The 25,876-nt window shown below is 45.9% G+C and overlaps 3 protein-coding genes across 6 annotated transcripts; all 3 read left to right on the top strand.

Annotated features, from left to right (window-relative positions):
* Window positions 1-1,343: 1,343 nt before the first annotated feature.
* Window positions 1,344-14,709, top strand: LOC119774662 (zinc finger HIT domain-containing protein 1-like). Of its 3 annotated transcripts, XR_005279560.1 has the most exons (7): window positions 1,344-1,500; window positions 3,745-3,842; window positions 4,093-4,168; window positions 4,245-4,324; window positions 4,395-4,564; window positions 6,518-6,632; window positions 11,349-11,380. XR_005279560.1 is itself a non-coding variant. In XM_038272299.1 (6 exons), the coding sequence occupies exons 1-6, from the start codon at window positions 1,476-1,478 to the stop codon at window positions 14,643-14,645; spliced, it is 471 nt and encodes a 156-aa protein (XP_038128227.1). In that variant the 5' UTR covers window positions 1,344-1,475; the 3' UTR covers window positions 14,646-14,709. The 3 variants fall into 3 exon arrangements, 2 of the variants coding, with proteins under 2 accessions (XP_038128227.1, XP_038128226.1); XM_038272299.1 differs by lacking the exons at window positions 4,245-4,324; window positions 4,395-4,564; window positions 6,518-6,632; window positions 11,349-11,380 and adding exons at window positions 12,265-12,344; window positions 12,415-12,584; window positions 14,624-14,709; XM_038272298.1 differs by lacking the exon at window positions 11,349-11,380 and having other exon boundaries at window positions 6,518-6,898.
* On the top strand, window positions 8,865-11,378 carry LOC119774681 (zinc finger HIT domain-containing protein 1-like). Its single transcript, XM_038272324.1, has 3 exons — window positions 8,865-9,053; window positions 9,124-9,293; window positions 11,293-11,378. The coding sequence occupies exons 1-3, from the start codon at window positions 8,865-8,867 to the stop codon at window positions 11,312-11,314; spliced, it is 381 nt and encodes a 126-aa protein (XP_038128252.1). The 3' UTR covers window positions 11,315-11,378.
* A 1,567-nt stretch (window positions 14,710-16,276) lies between the features above and the next one.
* LOC119774679 (DNA-directed RNA polymerase II subunit RPB1-like) lies at window positions 16,277-24,507 on the top strand. 2 transcript variants are annotated; one of them, XM_038272322.1, is made up of 5 exons: window positions 16,277-16,382; window positions 20,476-20,584; window positions 20,667-20,888; window positions 24,048-24,163; window positions 24,246-24,507. In XM_038272322.1, exons 2-5 carry the CDS (start codon window positions 20,482-20,484, stop codon window positions 24,264-24,266), a joined length of 462 nt encoding a protein of 153 aa, XP_038128250.1. In that variant the 5' UTR covers window positions 16,277-16,382; window positions 20,476-20,481; the 3' UTR covers window positions 24,267-24,507. The 2 variants fall into 2 exon arrangements, with proteins under 2 accessions (XP_038128250.1, XP_038128249.1); XM_038272321.1 differs by lacking the exon at window positions 16,277-16,382 and adding an exon at window positions 16,468-16,488.
* Window positions 24,508-25,876: the final 1,369 nt, after the last annotated feature.

The raw sequence follows: 25,876 nt of genomic DNA, 5'->3' as shown, positions 1-25,876 counted from the left end.
GCCATGTTTGACCAAATACAGTAGCCCCTCCCTCCTGCCATCTTCCAGCAGTGACGTCACGGTGCGGTAAGCCTAGCGCCATTCTCCCCGCTTTCCAAGCTAAATCAATGGGAACTACTAGACACATCTGCAATCAACAACAATTATTGAAGATTTCCAGAGGACTTCACCATTGAAATTCACCAGAGCTGTAGTGAAACTGACAATGCCCACGTGCATGGCAGCTGGATGCTGGAATACATCGGGTAAAAGTGAAAAAAAGAGTTATTCCACCTTTCTGATTCCTGATCCTCCACGGACGGGTTGGTCGTTGGATCGCCAAATTGAAGAGGGAGGATTTGCCATCGAACTTCTGGCCAGAGAAAAAACACGTAATATGTAGCCAACATTTGGAAGAAGAATGTTTTCAAGATGACTTGGATAATAGCGCGTTGTGACAAACACCAGATACAGCACTGGGACTTGATCAACAGCCGATACCGCACCGTGACGTCACTAACCAGTAGGTGGCAGTAGTGTTCTTTGACAAACATGGATGCCTCCAGTAAAGCACATTCACATGGAAATTACTCTGAATTAAAAACACTGATCCCTTTCTCCTCAGCTTATTCAGTCTCTTTCTGTCCCGCTCTGAGCTGCCAGGAGCGCAGCAGACGACAGCGTAGAGGAGGGCTGAGGCCACCGCAGAGTCAGCTGTTAGAACAGCTTATTAACCTGGAGCTCTGGTCAGATGTTCATCCTCACTCTGAGAAGGTGAAGACATGTTGATGACGTCTTTCAGGAACTCCTTATATGGTCAGACTGAGAGTTGTTGTCCAAAGCATTGCAATGATTCAGAGCAAAAGGCTGATGGCAGGAAGAAAAGGAAGCAGCCATGTTTGTTACCTGGAGACAGTAAAGCCACTGCTGATTGGTCCAGACTGAAGCATCAGATTTAATCAATGATGTGAGATGTTTAATGTTGGTACATTTAATTCGCAACCATCGAATTCTGCAGATTAAAATGCTCACAGCTGCAGTTCAGATGGTTCTGATTCTGTTTCTGTCCTTTTTCTCATGTGGAACCAAACTTCCTGGCTGTTAAATGAGGACAATCAGCTTCCAAATGCTGATAAAGTTTATAATAAATCCCCAATAGAGATCCTGCTTTTTAATCAACCACTCTATAAAGTTTCCAAACCTTTAAACTCCAGTAAAACCCATCATAAACTCGGACTTCTGCTGCTTGACCGCCAGAGGGCGATAGAGACTCAACCACACATGAATAAGAGAATCAGATAAAATGATCTAACTTTCTCTGTTCAATCTCAGTGGTTCTGCTAAAAAAATGTTTTAACACTCTAAGTATGTTTAATTGAATTGTTGAAAATAATAAGAAGAATTAAATTATTTCCTTTCTTATGAATCAGTCTGAATTGTTTCTGAGGCCTTCGCGTTTCGTTTAGTTTGAGCTCTGCGGCCACCGTTCAAACAAGATGGTGCTGGAGAAGAAAACCTCCGGTGAGTTTTTCTCTTTTTAGGCTGATTAGTGAATAAAAAGCGACCTCGCTGCTGTAATCAGATGTGTTTTAGAAACATTAATTGGTGGACAGAAGTTACTCCCCTAATAGGTTCTTCTTTGGGGGGTTTCTGTCTGAAAACATCCGCTCTGCTGCGGATTCCACCGAGAAAACAAGCTATTCAAGCCGAACTGCAGTTTTAGAAATAATCCTAATGTATAAAGATACAGATTTTACATCAGAATTATTTTTACTAATCGGTCTATCATTCGGATAGTGTGACAGATTAACTGGTGGTGAGATTACCTGGTTACTGAAGCATAGGTGGCTGTGTTGATGCCTGACGAAAAAACATTCCTAACTTAATGTAACTGTTCGCATACTAATTACATTTCTAATGAATAGATTTCTTTATGTTTCAGATTAGAAAGATGCGGAAAAAAACTTGTTTCCAAAGAAAAGCAGTTAGTGCGAATAATCCCACACAAAGAATAGTGTCGTTCACTAGCGTCCAGAAAAATCCAAACCAAACCTCCCAATGGAGAGTCATTCTCCTGCTGAACCAGAAGCTATAGATCAACCCTGCAGCCTGGAGGAGGCAGGACCTCCCTCTGTGATCTGGGGGGAGTGTGTTTTGGGATTTTGTAAGGTATAAATGTACTGAGGTTGCCTCAGTCAGAGCTCTATCTCTCTGACTAAGAACGTTAAATAAATTTAAACTTTTTTTTTTTGCAACAAATGCCTCTGCCTCAGCTTCCTAACTCCACAGAGGATTCAACTAAACATTGATGAGACATTAAAGGAAGTTAGTCCAGTTAGGAGACTCCTGATACCAGGTTCAATGCTGAATCATTTAGGTTTAATCTGGGTTAGATCTAGCTTTAATCTGGGTTAGATCTAGGTATAATCTGGGTTAGATCTAGGTATAATCTGGGTTAGATATAGGTTGGATCTAGGTTTAATCTGTGTTTGATCTAGGTGTAATTAAGGGTTGATTTAGGTTTGATCTAGGTTTAATCTAGGCTTTATCTGAGTTAGATCTAGCTTTAATCTGGGTTAGATCTAGGTTTAATCTGGGTTTGATCTAGGTGTAAACTGGGTTTGATTTAGGTTTGATCTAGGTTTGATCTAGGCTTTATCTGAGTTAGATCTAGCTTTAATCTGAGTTAGATCTAGCTTTAATCTGGGTTAGATCTAGGTTTAATCTGGGTTTGATCTAGGTGTAAACTGGGTTTGATTTAGGTTTGATCTAGGTTTGATCTAGCTTTAATCTGAGTTAGATCTAGGTATAATCTGGGTTAGATAAAGGTTGGATCTAGGTTTAATCTGTGTTTGATCTAGGTGTAATTAAGGGTTGATTTTGGTTTAATCTAGGCTTAATCTGAGTTAGATCTAGCTTTAATCTGGGTTAGATCTAGGTTTAATCTGGGTTTGATCTAGGTGTAATTAAGGGTTGATTTAGGTTTGATCTAGGTTTAATCTAGGCTTTATCTGAGTTAGATCTAGCTTTAATCTGAGTTAGATCTAGCTTTAATCTGGGTTAGATCTAGGTTTAATCTGGGTTTGATCTAGGTGTAAACTGGGTTTGATTTAGGTTTGATCTAGGTTTGATCTAGCTTTAATCTGAGTTAGATCTAGGTATAATCTGGGTTAGATAAAGGTTGGATCTAGGTTTAATCTGTGTTTGATCTAGGTGTAATTAAGGGTTGATTTTGGTTTAATCTAGGCTTAATCTGAGTTAGATCTAGCTTTAATCTGGGTTAGATCTAGGTTTAATCTGGGTTTGATCTAGGTGTAAACTGGGTTTGATTTAGGTTTGATCTAGCTTTAATCTGCGTTTGATCTAGGTGTAATCTGGGGTTGAGTTAGGTTTGATCTAGGTTTAATCTGGGTTTGATCTAGGTGTATTATGGGGTTGATCTAGGTTTTAACTGTTTGATCTAGGTTTAATCTGGGTTTGATCTAGGTTTATTCTGGGTTTAACCTGGTCAGAAATGGACTGAATGTTCCCCCAGAGGTGTGTTGGAGGCTGGGTTGGACATGGAAACCACATGGATGTGTTTAGACACCAGATTAATATATAAAGTCTGACTGAGTTCTGATCCAGAACCGCATCAGGGCTCTGGGTCATGTAGAAGGAGGGAAGGATATAGCTAAGCTAAGCTAGCACCTCAGTAAAGGTGAAGGTTCAATAACTGAAGTGAAAGGTGTTGCCATGTCCTTCTAACGTGTCTCTGTGTTTCAGCGCGGGTGGAGGCGGGTCAGCGGAGGGTTCTGGATGAGGCGACCCGCCAGAGGAGGCTGACCCGGCAGCTGGAGGCTCTGGAGAAAGATAACTTCCAGGTGGGTGGAGTCCATCGGTAGCCTAGTGAACTAGCCCCACCCACCAGCGAGTGGTCTAACCTGGATCCAAGCCCCAGTTCCTAGAACTGGCGGGCCAATCACAGCGCAGAGATGTTCCTAATGGATGCAAAGTGGGCGGGGTTAAAAAGTTTCACATTTAAGTTCATCAGAAGGAAAAGAGAAGAAAGGAGGTTAGATCAAAGTGGACCTGGATTAGATTGGACTGTCCTCTGTGTCTCTGCGTCTCCAGGACGACCCCCTGTCCTCCCTGCCCCCCCCAGGTCCAACAGCCCGTCTGCCAGCCTTCAGCGAGACAGAAGAACCAGGTGAGTGGATGAAGGTCACTCATCTGTCCCTCTCTGTTGGTCCCTCTGTCCCTCTGACTGGTCTCTGTCCCCTCAGAGAAGAAGCGGAGGAAGACGAGGGGGGACCACTTTAAGCAGCGCTTCAGGAAGAACTTCTCGGCTCTCCTTGAGGAGGAGGTGAGGCTCCGTCTGCTGCTCTCTGATTGGCTGAGCTCAGCTCATCATCATCATCCTCTGTCTCCATCAGAACCTGTCGGAGCGTCCAGAACCAAACTACCTGTCTGCGGCGGCCCCGCCCTCCTCTCTGCCCCCCCGTCACTTCTGCTGCGTCTGCGGCTTCCCGTCTCACTACACCTGCTCCACCTGCGGGGGGCGCTACTGCAGCAGCAGGTGTCTGATCACCCACAGAGAGACCAGGTAGGACCTTCTGCAGGGGCTGAGGGGACTATCTAGAGACGGGTCGGTCTGAGGTTCTGATGGTACCGGAACCTAAAGCAGCTGCTGGGATTAACAAAGGAAGGCTGCAGGGATTAGGCTAGGAAGGCTGCTGGGATTAGGCTAGGAAGGCTGCTGGGATTAGGCTAGGAAGGCTGCTGGGATTAGGCTAGGAAGGCTGCTGGGATTAACAAACTAAGGCTGCTGGGATTAACCAAGGACGGCTGCTAGGATTAGGCTAGGAAGGCTGCTGGGATTAACAAACTAAGGCTGCTGGGATTAACCAAGGAAGGCTGCTGGGATTAGGCTAGGAAGGCTGCTGGGATTAACAAAGGAAGGCTGCTGGGATTAGGCTAGGAAGACTGCTGGGATTAACAAACTAAGGCTGCTGGGATTAGGCTAGGAAGACTACTGAGATTAAGCTAGGAAGGCTGCTAGGATTAGGCTAGGAAGGTTGCTCGGATTAGGCTAGGAAGGCTGCTAGGATTAGGCTAGGAAGGTTGCTGGGATTAGGCTTGGAAGGCTGCTGGGATTAGGCTAGGAAGGCTGCTGGGATTAGGTTAGGAAGGCTGCTAGGATTAGGCTAGGAAGGCTGCTGGGATTAAGCTAGGAAGGCTGCTAGGATTAGGCTAGGAAGGTTGCTGGGATTAGGCTAGGAAGGCTGCTGGGATTAGGCTAGGAAGGTTGCTGGGATTAGGCTAGGAAGGTTGCTCGGATTAGGCTAGGAAGGCTGCTAGGATTAGGCTAGGAAGGTTGCTGGGATTAGGCTAGGAAGGCTGCTGGGATTAGGCTAGGAAGGTTGCTGGGATTAGGCTAGGAAGGCTGCTGAGATTAGGCTAGGAAGGCTGCTGGGATTGACAAAGGAAGGCTGCTGGGAGGCTGCTGGGATTAACAAATAAAGGCTGTTGGGATTAACAAAGGAAGGCTGCTGGAATTAACAAAGGAAGGCTGCTGGGATTAACAAATGAAGGCTGTTGGGATTAACAAATGAAGGCTGTTGGGATTAACAAAGGAAGGCTGCTGGGATTAGGCTAGGAACGCTGCGTTATAGCTAGAGCTAGGGTTAAAATCAGACTTAAAGTTAGAGCGAAGGTTAATGTTAGTCAGGTTTAAAGTTATGGTTAGGGTTAATGTTATCGTTAAAGCTACAAGTGGGCTTAAAGTTAAAGCCAGGACAGGGACCTGGCTTTAATTTAGGGCAGTCTTGGAGGGAAAGAGAGACCGACAGACAGTCAGGGTTAAATTAAAGTCAGGCTTAGGGTTAGAGTCAGGGTTGGCAGTTAGGATTAAAGTTAAAGTCAGGCTTAAAGGTTAAGTCAGGATTAAACTGGTACTCTCTGTTTTTTGGGCGTTTCATCCAGTTGAGTTTAAATCCCTTACAGTCTGATAATGTCACTAAATGAGGTCTATAATCTGAGGGAAGAAACGGGATGAACCTTGGATTATTTCACTAAATAATCTAACTAAGCTTCCATTTTTATCATTCATTAGTTTGAAACCAAGAATTAAAAGCTATTTTTATAATGTTTCTTTGATCATCATAAACTAGATCCGCCTGTTAAACTCTGGCAGCTGGAGCTAATCTGTCTGCTCTTTAATCCCATCAGTTTAATCGTTTAGTCAATAATAAAATGTTTAATCCTTCCTTTAGATTAAACTAGTTAGATTATTCAGCTCATCAATGATGATTACAGGAGCAGCAGAAGGTCTGTTTCTCTGGATTAGAAGTTCTGCAGAACCAGAACCAGAACCTTCCAGGATCCGCTTCCCTCTGGGACGCCATCATAGTTCGCTGTTTGCTAAATAAAACCCACTAAATGTTTTAAAATCCTCACTTTAATGTTTCTGTTGCTACGGTTACCATAGAGCTGACCCGATGGAACCGTTAGAACCACAGAACCTGGTCCAGACTTCCTGACCTCTGTGTCTCTGCAGGTGTCTGAAGTGGACCCTCTGAGGACGCGTCGGACCGCGGATCAGAACCGGCTCTGGTTCTGCTGCCATCCTGTTGGACTCGCTGCTGATGATCCTCCTTAAAGGACCGGTTCTGGTGTCCCTGAGGTTTGGACCCGTCCTCCTGGTCCCAGAGGGAGGAGGATCCAGTTCTGGTTCCATCTGCTCTAGAACCCTGGAGATGTTCTGAATCAGTGAGGTCCAGACTTTCCTCTGTGTGTTTATGCCTAAAGCAGAACCAGAACCTCTAAACCAGAACCAGGCGGTTCTGCTCCTCTGAACAGAACCAGGCGGTTCTGCTCCTGATGGGTCCACAAGGAGCCGTCATTAATCCACTGAATAAAGATCCTGTTTCAGAACAAACGGGTCCACTGTGGTTCTGTGGTTCTGTTGGGTCCAGTTCCTCCTGAAATTTGGAATCTTCTCACCAGCAGGTGGTGCTGCTGCATCCCTCAGACTGAAACAATCCATTTAAAAGGTTCTGTTTGGGTTCTGGCTCGGTTCTGATCTACGTGGCGGGTTTCCTTCCAGGAAGTGATGCGGCTCATGTTTCATTTAGAAGGTGGATGTTCTGACACCTGATGACGCCTCCAGAACCGGGTCGCTGCAGAACCATCAGAACCTCTGAGTGAAAATCAGATGGAAGGAGAAACGATTCCTGGAAGAAGAAAGGTTCCAGAGGGAGGGATTAATAATCTGAGATTAGGATGGGAGGGAAACGGACCTGCAGCGCCGCATGTTCTAGAAGGTCGGAGATGAAATATTTAAGAACAGTTAAACCCGATAGATTAATGAACTAATGGGAAAAATCTACATTTAAAACCACAGATTTTACATCTAATCTGAGATTAAACCTTCATCTAACTGGTGTTTCTGGGCTGTGGGAGGAAGCTGGAGTACCCAGAGAGAACCACAGAGAGGCCGCAGGTTTGTGCAAGGCAGCAGCGCTCCACACTCTGCAGACCTCTGATCAGATAAAGTTAGTCGATATTAACGACGGTATCGCTAAATAATCCACCTCAGGGATTTAAACATTATGACTGAAATTATTCCAGAATAATAAAAATATCATTAAACATTAAAATTAATTTATAAATGTATTTAGGATTATTAATTTAATTAAACACATTTAAATCTTCCAAATAGAACTATTGACCCTTTTTCAAGGATCAAATTAATGTTGTTTATGGCTTTCCGTACTAAGTCCACTCCTTCCAGTTTACAGGCTGCTGCTGGTCTGTTTGGGTCTGGATCGCCATCAGGTTCCTTTGGTGTCCTCGTGAAAATGTTGGTGAACCATAGAAACAGAGTGTTTTATCATAAACATTTTCTCACATCTTTATTCGCTGTATACCTTTCGTTGGCTGTTCCACCTCTGATAAACGGCGTGTTTATTATCCGTCTTGACCGGAGGACATTTTTTACAGGTTTATCCTTCGCAGCAACATATTTCATAAAAACTGAGCTATTGATCATTTTATTTTAATCATCATGATGTTTCTGTGCTAATGGGCTAACTGGTCTGCGATCAGACCGCGGCCCACTGACCCAGTTACACAGGATAATAGACCACCGTCTGTCTGCTGCCAGCCAGGCTCACAGAATCAAGTGTAACACCGGTGATCATTTAAAGGCCATAACCCCAATAATTAATATCAATTAGAAGGATAGAATCACAATATTACGATGGGCTTAAAGTCCACAGCATAAAGATAAACTTGGAAACGCAACAAAGATGATCATCAATGTGATGTCATCAACAAACATGGAGGTGAAGTGAAAAATCTAGCATAAAACTTCAAATAAAAGACAGAAATATCAAAGGTTCATTGTTATGGTCAAAGTTATTAATGAAACTTAAAAACATGAAACGTGAAGTTAATCTGAAATATTAGAGGAGCTCTAAGATAATAAGGAAAGAAGTTAAAGCTGGAAAAGATGGAGGATTATTTCCACAAAGAGACTAAAACATCCCAACATTCCCAGTATCCATCAAAACTGAACTATACTGGGCTCCATGGTTCCACAATAAATGCATTTAATTCTTTGTCCAACAGATGGCGCTGACAGTAAACTGTCAGTGTGCCCCAGAGCAGCAGTGGATAGAGGTGATCCAGCTGCAGGCTGATCGATCAATAAGATCGTTTTCATCGATAAACTGGAGTGGATTCTATGATGCTCTGATCTACGGAAAACTTTAACACATTTAAAGCAGCACTTTGGCCTCTGATTGGTTAAAAAACTGAAACAATAAACCTCAGTTTCAGATTTTTATCGACCATTAGGAACAAAAATTAATAAAATAATGGGAATGAATTGCCTGGTAACCATGGAAACGGCCCTTGGCCCTTGGAGTCAGAGGACCTTTGGGGTTCTGATCAGAATGGGTTTGGACCCTGCTTTTATAGTCCAGCTATGCCTGCTGCTCTTTTCCTCAGAGAAGAAGCGGAGGAAGACGAGGGGGGACCACTTTAAGCAGCGCTTCAGGAAGAACTTCTCGGCTCTCCTTGAGGAGGAGGTGAGGCTCCGTCTGCTGCTCTCTGATTGGCTGAGCTCAGCTCATCATCATCATCCTCTGTCTCCATCAGAACCTGTCGGAGCGTCCAGAACCAAACTACCTGTCTGCGGCGGCCCCGCCCTCCTCTCTGCCCCCCCGTCACTTCTGCTGCGTCTGCGGCTTCCCGTCTCACTACACCTGCTCCACCTGCGGGGGGCGCTACTGCAGCAGCAGGTGTCTGATCACCCACAGAGAGACCAGGTAGGACCTTCTGCAGGGGCTGAGGGGACTATCTAGAGACGGGTCGGTCTGAGGTTCTGATGGTACCGGAACGTAAAGCAGCTGCTGGGATTAACAAAGGAAGGCTGCAGGGATTAGGCTAGGAAGGCTGCTGGGATTAGGCTAGGAAGGCTGCTGGGATTAGGCTAGGAAGGCTGCTGGGATTAACAAACTAAGGCTGCTGGGATTAACCAAGGACGGCTGCTAGGATTAGGCTAGGAAGGCTGCTGGGATTAACAAACTAAGGCTGCTGGGATTAACCAAGGAAGGCTGCTGGGATTAGGCTAGGAAGGCTGCTGGGATTAACAAAGGAAGGCTGCTGGGATTAGGCTAGGAAGACTGCTGGGATTAACAAACTAAGGCTGCTGGGATTAGGCTAGGAAGACTACTGAGATTAAGCTAGGAAGGCTGCTAGGATTAGGCTAGGAAGGTTGCTCGGATTAGGCTAGGAAGGCTGCTAGGATTAGGCTAGGAAGGTTGCTGGGATTAGGCTTGGAAGGCTGCTGGGATTAGGCTAGGAAGGCTGCTGGGATTAGGTTAGGAAGGCTGCTAGGATTAGGCTAGGAAGGCTGCTGGGATTAAGCTAGGAAGGCTGCTAGGATTAGGCTAGGAAGGTTGCTGGGATTAGGCTAGGAAGGCTGCTGGGATTAGGCTAGGAAGGTTGCTGGGATTAGGCTAGGAAGGTTGCTCGGATTAGGCTAGGAAGGCTGCTAGGATTAGGCTAGGAAGGTTGCTGGGATTAGGCTAGGAAGGCTGCTGGGATTAGGCTAGGAAGGTTGCTGGGATTAGGCTAGGAAGGCTGCTGAGATTAGGCTAGGAAGGCTGCTGGGATTGACAAAGGAAGGCTGCTGGGAGGCTGCTGGGATTAACAAATAAAGGCTGTTGGGATTAACAAAGGAAGGCTGCTGGAATTAACAAAGGAAGGCTGCTGGGATTAACAAATAAAGGCTGCTGGGATTAACAAAGGAAGGCTGATGGGATTAACAAAGGAAGGCTGCTGGGATTAACAAATGAAGGCTGTTGGGATTAACAAATGAAGGCTGTTGGGATTAACAAAGGAAGGCTGCTGGGATTAGGCTAGGAACGCTGCGTTATAGCTAGAGCTAGGGTTAAAATCAGACTTAAAGTTAGAGCGAAGGTTAATGTTAGTCAGGTTTAAAGTTATGGTTAGGGTTAATGTTATCGTTAAAGCTACAAGTGGGCTTAAAGTTAAAGCCAGGACAGGGACCTGGCTTTAATTTAGGGCAGTCTTGGAGGGAAAGAGAGACCGACAGACAGTCAGGGTTAAATTAAAGTCAGGCTTAGGGTTAGAGTCAGGGTTGGCAGTTAGGATTAAAGTTAAAGTCAGGCTTAAAGGTTAAGTCAGGATTAAACTGGTACTCTCTGTTTTTTGGGCGTTTCATCCAGTTGAGTTTAAATCCCTTACAGTCTGATAATGTCACTAAATGAGGTCTATAATCTGAGGGAAGAAACGGGATGAACCTTGGATTATTTCACTAAATAATCTAACTAAGCTTCCATTTTTATCATTCATTAGTTTGAAACCAAGAATTAAAAGCTATTTTTATAATGTTTCTTTGATCATCATAAACTAGATCCGCCTGTTAAACTCTGGCAGCTGGAGCTAATCTGTCTGCTCTTTAATCCCATCAGTTTAATCGTTTAGTCAATAATAAAATGTTTAATCCTTCCTTTAGATTAAACTAGTTAGATTATTCAGCTCATCAATGATGATTACAGGAGCAGCAGAAGGTCTGTTTCTCTGGATTAGAAGTTCTGCAGAACCAGAACCAGAACCTTCCAGGATCCGCTTCCCTCTGGGACGCCATCATAGTTCGCTGTTTGCTAAATAAAACCCACTAAATGTTTTAAAATCCTCACTTTAATGTTTCTGTTGCTACGGTTACCATAGAGCTGACCCGATGGAACCGTTAGAACCACAGAACCTGGTCCAGACTTCCTGACCTCTGTGTCTCTGCAGGTGTCTGAAGTGGACCCTCTGAGGACGCGTCGGACCGCGGATCAGAACCGGCTCTGGTTCTGCTGCCATCCTGTTGGACTCGCTGGATACACAGGATAATAGACCACCGTCTGTCTGCTGCCAGCCAGGCTCACAGAATCAAGTGTAACACCGGTGATCATTTAAAGGCCATAACCCCAATAATTAATATCAATTAGAAGGATAGAATCACAATATTACGATGGGCTTAAAGTCCACAGCATAAAGATAAACTTGGAAACGCAACAAAGATGATCATCAATGTGATGTCATCAACAAACATGGAGGTGAAGTGAAAAATCTAGCATAAAACTTCAAATAAAAGACAGAAATATCAAAGGTTCATTGTTATGGTCAAAGTTATTAATGAAACTTAAAAACATGAAACGTGAAGTTAATCTGAAATATTAGAGGAGCTCTAAGATAATAAGGAAAGAAGTTAAAGCTGGAAAAGATGGAGGATTATTTCCACAAAGAGACTAAAACATCCCAACATTCCCAGTATCCATCAAAACTGAACTATACTGGGCTCCATGGTTCCACAATAAATGCATTTAATTCTTTGTCCAACAGATGGCGCTGACAGTAAACTGTCAGTGTGCCCCAGAGCAGCAGTGGATAGAGGTGATCCAGCTGCAGGCTGATCGATCAATAAGATCGTTTTCATCGATAAACTGGAGTGGATTCTATGATGCTCTGATCTACGGAAAACTTTAACACATTTAAAGCAGCACTTTGGCCTCTGATTGGTTAAAAAACTGAAACAATAAACCTCAGTTTCAGATTTTTATCGACCATTAGGAACAAAAATTAATAAAATAATGGGAATGAATTGCCTGGTAACCATGGAAACGGCCCTTGGCCCTTGGAGTCAGAGGACCTTTGGGGTTCTGATCAGAATGGGTTTGGACCCTGCTTTTATAGTCCAGCTATGCCTGCTGCTCTTTTCCTCAGAGAAGAAGCGGAGGAAGACGAGGGGGGACCACTTCAAGCAGCGCTTCAGGAAGAACTTCTCGGCTCTCCTTGAGGAGGAGGTGAGGCTCCGTCTGCTGCTCTCTGATTGGCTGAGCTCAGCTCATCATCATCATCCTCTGTCTCCATCAGAACCTGTCGGAGCGTCCAGAACCAAACTACCTGTCTGCGGCGGCCCCGCCCTCCTCTCTGCCCCCCCGTCACTTCTGCTGCGTCTGCGGCTTCCCGTCTCACTACACCTGCTCCACCTGCGGGGGGCGCTACTGCAGCAGCAGGTGTCTGATCACCCACAGAGAGACCAGGTAGGACCTTCTGCAGGGGCTGAGGGGACTATCTAGAGACGGGTCGGTCTGAGGTTCTGATGGTACCGGAACGTAAAGCAGCTGCTGGGATTAACAAAGGAAGGCTGCAGGGATTAGGCTAGGAAGGCTGCTGGGATTAGGCTAGGAAGGCTGCTGGGATTAGGCTAGGAAGGCTGCTGGGATTAACAAACTAAGGCTGCTGGGATTAACCAAGGACGGCTGCTAGGATTAGGCTAGGAAGGCTGCTGGGATTAACAAACTAAGGCTGCTGGGATTAACCAAGGAAGGCTGCTGGGATTAGGCTAGGAAGGCTGCTGGGATTAACAAAGGAAGGCTGCTGGGATTAGGCTAGGAAGACTGCTGGGATTAACAAACTAAGGCTGCTGGGATTAGGCTAGGAAGACTACTGAGATTAAGCTAGGAAGGCTGCTAGGATTAGGCTAGGAAGGTTGCTCGGATTAGGCTAGGAAGGCTGCTAGGATTAGGCTAGGAAGGTTGCTCGGATTAGGCTAGGAAGGCTGCTAGGATTAGGCTAGGAAGGTTGCTGGGATTAGGCTTGGAAGGCTGCTGGGATTAGGCTAGGAAGGCTGCTGGGATTAGGTTAGGAAGGCTGCTAGGATTAGGCTAGGAAGGCTGCTGGGATTAAGCTAGGAAGGCTGCTAGGATTAGGCTAGGAAGGTTGCTGGGATTAGGCTAGGAAGGCTGCTGGGATTAGGCTAGGAAGGTTGCTGGGATTAGGCTAGGAAGGTTGCTCGGATTAGGCTAGGAAGGCTGCTAGGATTAGGCTAGGAAGGTTGCTGGGATTAGGCTAGGAAGGCTGCTGGGATTAGGCTAGGAAGGTTGCTGGGATTAGGCTAGGAAGGCTGCTGAGATTAGGCTAGGAAGGCTGCTGGGATTGACAAAGGAAGGCTGCTGGGAGGCTGCTGGGATTAACAAATAAAGGCTGTTGGGATTAACAAAGGAAGGCTGCTGGAATTAACAAAGGAAGGCTGCTGGGATTAACAAATAAAGGCTGCTGGGATTAACAAAGGAAGGCTGATGGGATTAACAAAGGAAGGCTGCTGGGATTAACAAATGAAGGCTGTTGGGATTAACAAATGAAGGCTGTTGGGATTAACAAAGGAAGGCTGCTGGGATTAGGCTAGGAACGCTGCGTTATAGCTAGAGCTAGGGTTAAAATCAGACTTAAAGTTAGAGCGAAGGTTAATGTTAGTCAGGTTTAAAGTTATGGTTAGGGTTAATGTTATCGTTAAAGCTACAAGTGGGCTTAAAGTTAAAGCCAGGACAGGGACCTGGCTTTAATTTAGGGCAGTCTTGGAGGGAAAGAGAGACCGACAGACAGTCAGGGTTAAATTAAAGTCAGGCTTAGGGTTAGAGTCAGGGTTGGCAGTTAGGATTAAAGTTAAAGTCAGGCTTAAAGGTTAAGTCAGGATTAAACTGGTACTCTCTGTTTTTTGGGCGTTTCATCCAGTTGAGTTTAAATCCCTTACAGTCTGATAATGTCACTAAATGAGGTCTATAATCTGAGGGAAGAAACGGGATGAACCTTGGATTATTTCACTAAATAATCTAACTAAGCTTCCATTTTTATCATTCATTAGTTTGAAACCAAGAATTAAAAGCTATTTTTATAATGTTTCTTTGATCATCATAAACTAGATCCGCCTGTTAAACTCTGGCAGCTGGAGCTAATCTGTCTGCTCTTTAATCCCATCAGTTTAATCGTTTAGTCAATAATAAAATGTTTAATCCTTCCTTTAGATTAAACTAGTTAGATTATTCAGCTCATCAATGATGATTACAGGAGCAGCAGAAGGTCTGTTTCTCTGGATTAGAAGTTCTGCAGAACCAGAACCTTCCAGGATCCGCTTCCCTCTGGGACGCCATCATAGTTCGCTGTTTGCTAAATAAAACCCACTAAATGTTTTAAAATCCTCACTTTAATGTTTCTGTTGCTACGGTTACCATAGAGCTGACCCGATGGAACCGTTAGAACCACAGAACCTGGTCCAGACTTCCTGACCTCTGTGTCTCTGCAGGTGTCTGAAGTGGACCCTCTGAGGACGCGTCGGACCGCGGATCAGAACCGGCTCTGGTTCTGCTGCCATCCTGTTGGACTCGCTGGATACACAGGATAATAGACCACCGTCTGTCTGCTGCCAGCCAGGCTCACAGAATCAAGTGTAACACCGGTGATCATTTAAAGGCCATAACCCCAATAATTAATATCAATTAGAAGGATAGAATCACAATATTACGATGGGCTTAAAGTCCACAGCATAAAGATAAACTTGGAAACGCAACAAAGATGATCATCAATGTGATGTCATCAACAAACATGGAGGTGAAGTGAAAAATCTAGCATAAAACTTCAAATAAAAGACAGAAATATCAAAGGTTCATTGTTATGGTCAAAGTTATTAATGAAACTTAAAAACATGAAACGTGAAGTTAATCTGAAATATTAGAGGAGCTCTAAGATAATAAGGAAAGAAGTTAAAGCTGGAAAAGATGGAGGATTATTTCCACAAAGAGACTAAAACATCCCAACATTCCCAGTATCCATCAAAACTGAACTATACTGGGCTCCATGGTTCCACAATAAATGCATTTAATTCTTTGTCCAACAGATGGCGCTGACAGTAAACTGTCAGTGTGCCCCAGAGCAGCAGTGGATAGAGGTGATCCAGCTGCAGGCTGATCGATCAATAAGATCGTTTTCATCGATAAACTGGAGTGGATTCTATGATGCTCTGATCTACGGAAAACTTTAACACATTTAAAGCAGCACTTTGGCCTCTGATTGGTTAAAAAACTGAAACAATAAACCTCAGTTTCAGATTTTTATCGACCATTAGGAACAAAAATTAATAGAATAATGGGAATGAATTGAAAATGTTCATTTTCTGAATCAGAAAATGAACATTTTAATTTAACATTTAATCAAATAATTCACATTTTGGTCAAATAGACAATAAAATTCTGAAAAGCATTTTATTCTTCTCTGTTTTACTCCTTTTCTTTCTGATGGCCGTGGCACAGAGTCCGGTTCTGGTCGGGTTTCTGTCCCGGTCCGACTGGTTCAGTGTGAATAGATCCTGTTTGGACCAAACATGATGGTTTGATCACTGTAGGACGGTTACTGCTGCTGATCCCAGGTCAGAGGAAAGGTTTAGTTTAATAAAACCATTAATGAAGGAGGACGCAGCTGCAGGATGAGGATTAAAGGAGGACGATAAGAAGTAAAGCTCCATCTGGATGGTTTTAGATCTGATGAGGTCCTTTAGTTTGGATTCCCACTGGTAGAATAAGATGTTTGGTTCAACTTCATGGTTTGAATGTTCAGGAAAACGATTCTGTTTCTCCTTTTGGCTTCATTTGATCAAAGTTAATTTAGAAAAAGTGACGGCAGGTTTTAAAAACCGGGATCAGCGGGAAGTTCTGACACCTTTCCAGAAACAGGAACGTCTCATTGGCCCCCTCCTGGGGACATCGGCCCTCAGACCTTCCTGGAGCATCTCCATCTCCAGCCTGGTAACCATGGAAACGGCCCTTGGAGTCAGAGGACCTATGGGGTTCTGATCAGAACTGGTTTGGACCCTGCTTTTATAGTCCAGCTATGCCTGCTGCTCTTTTCCTTCCTATTCTCCATGGAAACGGTCCATAAAAACCAGTCAATAATTAAAGTGGACTTTTGATCAGAGGGACGGCCGCTTTATAAATAGCAGCGCAGACTTTGGCCCGCTTAATGAAGCTGTTTCTGTGGCCCATTGAGGAGCCGCCGCCTCGCACCAGTCAGTGAGTACAAACTGGGAGAACTGGGAGGGCTGAACTGGTTGGTTAAAGTGGATCTGATGTGCTGGTTCTGGTCTGGCTGGTGGAGAGCAGCTTTGATAAAATGGAGGTCAGAACAAACGGGTCAGGTTCACTAACCTTGACGCAGGCACAGCTGGTTCTGGTTCTGAAGGCAGGTTAGGTTCAAATCATGTTCTGCTGTTCAGCTGTTGGTGTGCAGAGAGCAGAGGGGAACCGCTGCTGATGGTTCTGGACTCAGAAACACGTTTTCCCAGCTTCCCCTGCTGCTTCCTGTCTGTCAAAAAGTTTGTGAAGTAGGTGGATGAGGGTGGGCTATGGTGGGTGACGGCGGATGACGGGGGGTAACGGAGGGTGTTGGCGGATGACGGTGGATGACGGTGGATGACGGTGGATGACGGTGGATGAGGGTGGGTGACAGTGGATGAGGGTGGGTGACGGTGGATGAGGGTGGGTGACGGTGGATGAGGGTGGATGATGGTGGATGATGGGGGATGAGGGTGGGTGACGGTGGATGATGGGGGGGTGACAGTGGATGAGGGTGGATGATGGTGGGTGACGGTGGATGACGGTGGATGACGGTGGATGAGGGTGGATGACGGTGGGTGAGGGTGGATGACGGTGGGTGACGGTGGGTGAGGGTGGATGAGGGTGGGTGACGGTGGATGAGGGTGGATGACGGTGGGTGACAGTGGATGAGGGTGGGTGACGGTGGATGAGGGTGGGTGACATTGGGTGACAGTGGATGAGGGTGGGTGACGTGGATGAGGGGGGATGACGGTGGATGACGGTGGATGAGGGTGGGTGACGGTGGGTGACGTTGGGTGACAGTGGATGACGGTGGGTGAGGGTGGATGAGGGTGGGTGACGGTGGATGACGGTGGGTGACAGTGGATGAGGGTGGATGACGTTGGGTGACAGTGGATGAGGGTGGGTGAGGGTGGATGACAGGGGATGAGGGTGGGTGATGGTGGGTGACAGTGGATGAGGGTGGGTGACGGTGGGTGACAGTGGATGAGGGTGGGTGACGGTGGATGAGGGTGGATGATGTGGGTGACAGTGGATGAGGGTGGGTGACGGTGGATGACGGTGGATGACGGTGGGTGACGGTGGATGACGGTGGGTGAGGGTGGGTGACGGGGGGTGACGGTGGATGAGGGTGGATGACGGTGGGTGACAGTGGATGAGGGTGGATGACGGTGGGTGACGGTGGATGACGTTGGGTGACAGTGGATGAGGGTAGGTGACGTTGGGTGACGGTGGATGAGGGTGGGTGAGGGTGGATGACGGTGGGTGACAGTGGATGAGGGTGGGTGACGGTGGGTGACGGTGGATGAGGGTGGGTGACGGTGGATGAGGGTGGATGACGTGGATGATGGGGGGTGAGGGTGGATGACGGTGGGTGACAGTGGATGAGGGCAGATGACGTTGGGTGACGGTGGGTGACAGTGGGTGATGGTGGATGACGGTGGATGAGGGCAGATGACGTTGGATGAGGGCAGATGACGTTGGATGACGGTGGATGAGGGCAGATGACGTTGGATGACGGTGGATGAGGGCAGATGACGGTGGATGACGGTGGGTGACGGTGGGTGACGGTGGGTGACGGTGGATGAGGGCAGATGACGTCGGGTGACTGTGGATGACGGTGGGTGACGGTGGATGAGGGCAGATGACGTCGGGTGACTGTGGATGACGGTGGATGTGGGCGGGTGACGGTGGATGAGGGCGGATGACGTCGGGTGACGGTGGATGAGGGTGGGTGAGTTCAAATAACTGTAGATCACAGAGAAACCGGATCAGAACCCAGCTGTTCCTGCAGAACCATGACACCATCTGACATGGAGGTTCTGCTCCTGATCAGGGAAAAGGTCCAGATGTTCTCCTAGATCCACCTGGAGATTCTATTCTATTCAGTTTATTTCTATTGCTCCATCATCTCATCGCAGGTCACTTTATAGAAATGGTTCACCAGATCATCCAGTCAGATTGATTCAAAGTTTTCTATCTAAGGAAAACCAGCTGATTGCATCGACTCATTGACTCTTCAGCAATCCCTCACACTAAGCATGCTTGTAGCGACAGTGGAGAGGAAAAACTCCCTTTGAACAGGAAGAAACCTCCAGCAGAACCAGGCTCAGTGTGAGCGGCCATCTGCTGAGGCCGACTGGGGTTCAAGGAGATCAGATCATCTCAGTCGAAGCTTCACAGAAACCGGAATAAAGCTGAAGGTTTATTGGTTCTTATTGAACATGTTTTGGTTTACCGGCTGATAAACAGGAAGTAGTTTTCTGTGTTTCCTGTCCTGGATCAAAACAAACGGCGCCGACTGTTTTACCTGCAGGAGCTCCAGCAGTAAACAGGCCGTCGGACTTCAGCCTCTGCTTATCGGCTCCTTCTGATCAATTATAAAGATAAATCTCCATAAACATTCAATCTTCTCCACGTTTTCATTTCTTAAATGATCTAATTAAACATTTCCTCTCATGTATTCATGGTTTGGGTCAGCTGGTTGCCGTGGTTCTGGTTCTGGTTCTGGTCAGAGTGACCTTCTGCTGATCATATTTATTGGACCCAGAACAACCAGATGGACCATTAATGTCTGATAGAAGCCAGCAGGAAACCACCAGCTATAAGCATGTGGACCAGAACCAGAACTAGAACCAGGACCAGGACCTGGATCCAACCCTGAAGCTCTGATGGTGTCTGAGGACCTTCCTGGATGTAAACCTGCAGAGCATCTAGAGGTTTGATGACGTAGATTAGAGCAGAGTAGATCCAGAGTTCTGAAGGGAGGGACGAGGTCTGATCGGAACATCTGTTTGATTTGATTCTATAATGTGCAGACCTGCAGACAGATGGATGTAGATCCTGTTTCTAGAGGTTCTCGCAGCAGAACCAGGTCAATGTCTCCCTCCTCATGGAGGAGCTGCAGCTGAGCTCCTTCATGGACACACTGCTGCCCCCTAGGGGCCACTGAGCAGCGCTGTCACAGCAGGTCCTTAGAACACAGTTTATTTTCTATGGAGGTCAAAACTGGTTTTCTTTTTCTATTCTATATCGTTCTATTCTACATTGCTCTATTCTATATTGTTCCATTCTATTCTACATATTTGTATTCTATTCTATATTGTTCTGTTCTACTCTATATTATTCTATTCTATATGGCTCTATTCTATATTGTTGTTGTTTTCATTCTATTCTATATTGTTGTATTCTATTCCGTTCTATTCTATATAGTTCTGTTATATTCTATATTGTTCTATTCTATTTTGTTCCATTCTATCCTATTCTACATATTTGTATTCTATTCTATATTGTTCTGTTCTACTCTATATTATTCTATTCTATATGGCTCTATTCTATATTGTTGTTTTCATTCTATTCTATATTGTTGTACTCTATTGCGTTCTATTCTATATAGTTCTGTTATATTATATTCTATATTGTTCTATTCTACATTGCTCTATTCTATTTTGTTACATTCTCTCCTATTCTACATATTTGTATTCTATATTGTTATGTTCTACTCTATATTATTCTAATCTATATTGTTCTATTTTATATGGCTCTAATTCTATATTGTTGTTTTCATTCCATTCTATATTGTTCTATTCATTCTATTCTATATTGTATTCTATTTTGTTCTATTCTATATTGTACTAATCTATATTGTTCTATTCTGTGTATTTCTTTTCTACTCTATATTGTTCTATTCTACTTGTTCCATTCTACTCTATATTTTTCTGATCTATATTGTTCTATTCTATTCTATATTGTTCTAGTCTTTTTAGTTTTTACGGCACTAGTGGCTCGTTTTTCTGGCAGTAGGCTGACAGGAGAGGTGGAGACAGGCGGGAAAGGACCACAGGTCGGATTCAAACCCAGGTCGGCCGCGTCGAGGACTAAGGCCTCCGTACATGGGTCGAGCGCACTAACCACTGTACCACCTGCATGCCTTATTGTTCTACTCAATATAATTCTATTCTATATTGTTCTGTTCTATATTGTTCTATCTATTCCCTTTAATGGTGGCAGCTGGCGGTTGTTCAGGTTCTGATGATGTCATCTTTTCCAGACCATCATGAAGTCTCTCTCTGGAGCGTCTCCCTCCTCTTCCTCACCTGAACCTCCCCAGCGGTTCTTCTCCCTCCAGAGTCCAGAGGTCCAGGAGGAGTTCCGAAAAGGTGAGAACCTGAACCAGAACCATCAAGACCAGAACCTGGGGCGGCAGAGCGCTCTGACTGATCTTCATCTTCTTCCTTTTAGAACGTCTGAGAAGGCTGAAGTCTCGCAGTGACACAGATGGGACCTCTTCCACCTCCTCATCCTCACAGGCCTCCCCCCTCAGGCCCTCCTCTCCCCAGGCCTCCCCCCTCAGGCCCTCCTCCCCCCAGGCCTCCCCCCTGAACTCCCCCTTCAGCCTCTCCCCCTCCGTGTCTCCCTCCAGCCCCTGGAAGTCCTCCCCCAGGCATTCTGACAGCTCCCCAGGTGAGTTCAAAGGTCAGCCAGGTGAGGCTGCTGCTCCTCCTGCTGGACGGTACCAGTCGCTGTGTCTGACAGAACCAGAACTTTCTGCTGGACGGTACCCGTCGCTGCCTCTGACAGAACCAGAACTTTCTGCTGGACGGTACCAGTCGCTGTGTCTGACAGAACCAGAACTTTCCGCTGGACGGTACCAGTCGCTGTCTCTGACAGAACCAGAACTTTCCGCTGGACGGTACCAGTCGCTGTCTTTGACAGAACCAGAACTTTCCGCTGAATGGTACCAGTCGCTGTGTCTGACAGAACCAGAACTTTCGGTTGAACGGTACTAGTTGCTTTCTCTGACAGAACCAGAACTTTCCGCTGGACGGTACCAGTCGCTGTCTCTGACAGAACCTGAACTTTCCACTGGAAGGTACCAGTCGCTGTCTCTGACAGAACCAGAACTTTCTGCTGGTCGGTACCAGTCGCTGTGTCTGACAGAACCAGAACTTTCGGTTGAACGGTACCAGTCGCTGTCTCTGACAGAACCAGAACTTTCGGTTGAACGGTACCAGTCGCTTTCTCTGACAGAACCAGAACTTTCCGCTGGACAGTACCAGTCGCATTCTCTGACAGAACCAGAACTTTCCGCTGGACGGTACCAGTCGCTTTCTCTGACAGAACCAGAACTTTCCGCTGGACGGTACCAGTCGCTTTCTCTGAGAGAACCAGAACTTTCCGCTGGACAGTACCAGTCGCTGTCTCTGACAGAACTAGAACTTTCCACTGGACGTTATCAGTCGCTTTCTCTGACAGAACCAGAACTTTCCACTGGACGGTACCAGTCGCTGTCTTTGACAGAACCAGAACTTTCCGCTGGACGGTACCAGTCGCTTTCTCTGAGAGAACCAGAACTCTCCACTGGACGGTACCAGTCGCTGTCTCTGACAGAACCAGAACTTTCCACTGGACGGTACCAGTCGCTGTCTCTGAGAGAACCAGAACTTTCCGCTGGACGGTACCAGTCGCTGTCTTTGACAGAACCAGAACTTTCCGCTGAATGGTACCAGTCGCTGTGTCTGACAGAACCAGAACTTTCGGTTGAACGGTACTAGTTGCTTTCTCTGACAGAACCAGAACTTTCCGCTGGAAGGTACCAGTCGCTGTCTCTGACAGAACCAGAACTTTCTGCTGGTCGGTACCAGTCGCTGTGTCTGACAGAACCAGAACTTTCGGTTGAACGGTACCAGTCGCTGTGTCTGACAGAACCAGAACTTTCGGTTGAACGGTACCAGTCGCTTTCTCTGACAGAACCAGAACTTTCCGCTGGACAGTACCAGTCGCTTTCTCTGACAGAACCAGAACTTTCCGCTGGACGGTACCAGTCGCTTTCTCTGACAGAACCAGAACTTTCCGCTGGACGGTACCAGTCGCTTTCTCTGAGAGAACCAGAACTTTCCGCTGGACAGTACCAGTCGCTGTCTCTGACAGAACTAGAACTTTCCACTGGACGTTACCAGTCGCTTTCTCTGACAGAACCAGAACTTTCCGCTGGACGGTACCAGTCGCTGTCTCTGACAGAACCAGAACTTTCCGCTGGACGTTACCAGTCGCTTTCTCTGACAGAACCAGAACTTTCCGCTGGACGGTACCAGTCGCTGTCTCTGACAGAACCAGAACTTTCTGCTGGGCCGCCTCTTTGGTTGCAACATTTAATGTTGGAGCATCAGTTTGTCTCATTTTAAAGGTTTCTGAAGAAGTAGGTCCAACGTTTCCACGGGTTCCTTCACTTCGTGTAATAATTCAACTAGAAGCTGATCATTTATTATTAGTCAATAGAAGAACCTTCAGCCTGTCATCTCGTCCAGGTAGAACTGGATCATGGTGACCTGGTTTGTTTTCAGAAGATGCTAAGGGCCCCCAATGTGGTCCTTAAGGGCCCATTGGTGCCCCAAAGCACTGCGTTGGTGACCCCTGCCCTAGTCCCTCCTCATTTTGGTCTGTCTAGTCCTTCTAGTCTCACTGGTCCTTCTAGTCTTTCTGGTTCCTCAAATCTTCCTGTACCCTCTAGTCTGCCTGGTCCCTCCAGTCCCTCCGATCCCTTTGGTCTTCCTGGGCCCTCTAGTCTTCCTCGTCCCTCAAGTCCCCCTGGTCTCTCAACTCTCTCTGGTCCTTCTAGTCTTCCTGGTCCCTCTGTCTTCCTTTACCCTCTTGTCTTCCTGGTCCCTCCAATCCCTCTGATCCCTCTGGTCTTCCTGGTCCGTATAGTCCTTTCTGGTCACTCAACTCTCCCTGGTCCTTCTAGTCTTTCTGGTCCCTCTAGTCTTTCTGGTCACTCAACTCTCCCTGGTCCCTCTAGGAGTTCTGGTCCGTCAAGTCTTCCTGGTCCCTCTGATTCCTCTAGTCTCCCTGGTCCCTCTAGTCTTTCTGGTCCCTCTAGTCTTCCTGATCCCTCTGATTCCTGTAGTCTTCCTGATCCCTCCAGTCTTACTGGTCCCTCTGATTTATCTAGTCTTCCTGATACCTCTAGTCTTTCTGGTCCCTCTAATCTTCCAGGTCCCTCTTGTCCCCCTGGTACCTCTAGTCCCTCAGGTCTTCCAGGTCCTCCTGGTCCTGCAGGTCTTCCAGGTCCTCCTGGTCCCGTAGGTCTTCCAGGTCATCCTGGTCCCTCTTGTCCCCCTAGTACCTGTAGTCCCTGAGGTCTTCCAGGTCCTCCTGGTCCTGCAGGTCTTCCAGGTCCTCCTGGTCCCATAGGTCTTCCAGGTCATTCTGGTCCCTCTTGTCCCCCTAGTACCTGTAGTCCCTCAGGTCTTCCAGGTCCTCCTGGTCCAGCAGTCTTCTGTATGGTCTTGATCATGGTTCTGTCTGCTCCTCTTCTATGATGACCCGGTCAGTGAGAACGGGTCGACCAATCAGAGCAGAGCTGCTCTAACCAATAGCTGCTCAGGGTTTCCTTCCTTTTTATTGGCCAAATGTCGTTCATCCTCCTGTTTATGACACCGTCGCCCTGAAATTTCCCGCTGTGGGAAACAACTCGTTATCTATAAAAGCATCAGAAGCTTTTTCAGCAATAAAGGATGAATTGTTCCCGCGTCCATCACTGTGGCTCCTGCTTCATACTGATCGACCTCTGACCTCTGACCTCCTCTGGATGTAGATGTGTGACTTTCCTCTGGTGTCCAGGTCTGTCTCTGTCCAGCCCGGAGCTGATCTCAGAGATGAAGGGCAGGGCGCAGCCTCTGAGACACGTCCCCCAGAGGAAAGGACTGACCACCGTCTTTTCTGGACGAGGACGACAGGTCAGTTTGATCAGCCACTTCTACGTCTTTGCTCTCTGTCTGCCGTCCTCTTTCACTCTCCATGTCCTCTCCACTCCTCCAGGTCCCTGGCTCCTCCCCCTAAGCCTGACCAGCCAATAGGAAGGCTGAGCAGAACCTCACCTGAACCACTCCAGCTCTGATTCTACCTCCACAACCTGAACAAGATGAGCCATGAACTGAATGTCTGATACCAGCTAAATAAGCCCCGCCCCCCTGGTCTGCAGAGGTTTAATTTCACACAATCATTTGATTTTAGATCAACTTTGCTTTTAAAGAAGTTTATAGCGATATTTAAAAAGATGAAATAAAGTTTGAAAACATGACTTTTTGTTTGTTTTGTTTAGTTGAAGCATAAAGAGTGCGGTCAGGTGCAGCGGTGTCTAAAATTCACACATTAGTTACTTAAGTAGAAGTATAGATCCTGCAGTTTAAAAACACTCTGGTAAAAGTTGAAGTATCAACTTGACCTCTTTACTCAAGTTAAAGTGAAAAAGTATGCGCTCCAGAAACTACTTAAAGTATAAATGTATAAAGTAACCTTTAATAAAAAAAGCCAGATGCCGCTAGATGAACTGAAAGCTCTATTTCTATGTGTCCGACCTTTCAGACATTTCAGCATCTTTTTCTGAATCCCACATCGTAGCATGGCATAGACAATTCAAGTTAGCAGTTTGAAGAACACCTGCTTGCTTCTGATGGTTTCCTTTAGCTAACCAATGAGTGTTTGCGTTCTCTGACTCATCCAATCACACTAGTTTCACTAGATGTGGGCGGAGCCAATGAGAAACATTAAACCAGGGGAACCAATTAAAAATCAGCGGGTCTGAATAAAGAAAATGAACAAGTAAAGGTCTGCAGACATTTTTAATGATCTGTTACTTTAAATTCATGTTATACACTGAATTTTTAAATAAAAAAATAATATAGATTACCATAAATAGCATCCCATGCTATCTCAGAGGAGTTGACACTATGACTGTATTCTGTATATCCATCAGTAGTTAAAGGTCAAGGGTCAGCAGATGCTAATTCTGCCTGTAAAACAATAACAGCATAATTATTGCTTTATGATCTGAAGCCTCATTTGGAGCTTTTAAACAGGCTTTGGAAAAACTTTATTTGCTGCTGTAATATTATGGATTTTTTAGAATAAAAAGCTAGCAGATGTGCATAATTAAAAAATAAAAAAATAACAGAAATACAATTATAGAGCATTCAGTTTTATAAGACAGCCCACAATGTTTCTGAATAAATACATTATTGTATGAGTTAAGTTCCATTTGTGCCTCTTTCCTTGCAAGTGTGAAATGTCCCATGCTCCTGAATGCACCATAGCGATCTGACGCTCGTGAATGCATCACACTGGTCTGTGAACGCTGTGCTGTGTTGATGCACGTTTGATTTTCAGCTGAAGTCAAAGCTTTGCAGTTTCCAAACTCCCGTCAGCATCACTGTTTATTGCTGTGAGTGAAAAACAAGAGACTAGAACAAATAAATCAGCCGAACCTCAGACACAATCCCTGGATTAAATGTTCATAACACCTGTACTGGGGATGCATGTCTTGGCAGGGATGCACTTTTCCGCATAACACCGGTCTGCCAATCCGGGACCTCTGCATTAAACCGAAGCCAACATTTAAAAAGTAAAGTTGTTTTATAACCGTAAAGGGAAAAAGAAAACAGACACTTTTT

Source organism: Cyprinodon tularosa, unplaced genomic scaffold (assembly GCF_016077235.1).
Source record: "Cyprinodon tularosa strain WSP-4 unplaced genomic scaffold, ASM1607723v1 ctg822, whole genome shotgun sequence".
NCBI classification, from domain to species: domain Eukaryota; kingdom Metazoa; phylum Chordata; class Actinopteri; order Cyprinodontiformes; family Cyprinodontidae; genus Cyprinodon; species Cyprinodon tularosa.
This window is presented reverse-complemented; position numbering and strand designations above follow the sequence as displayed.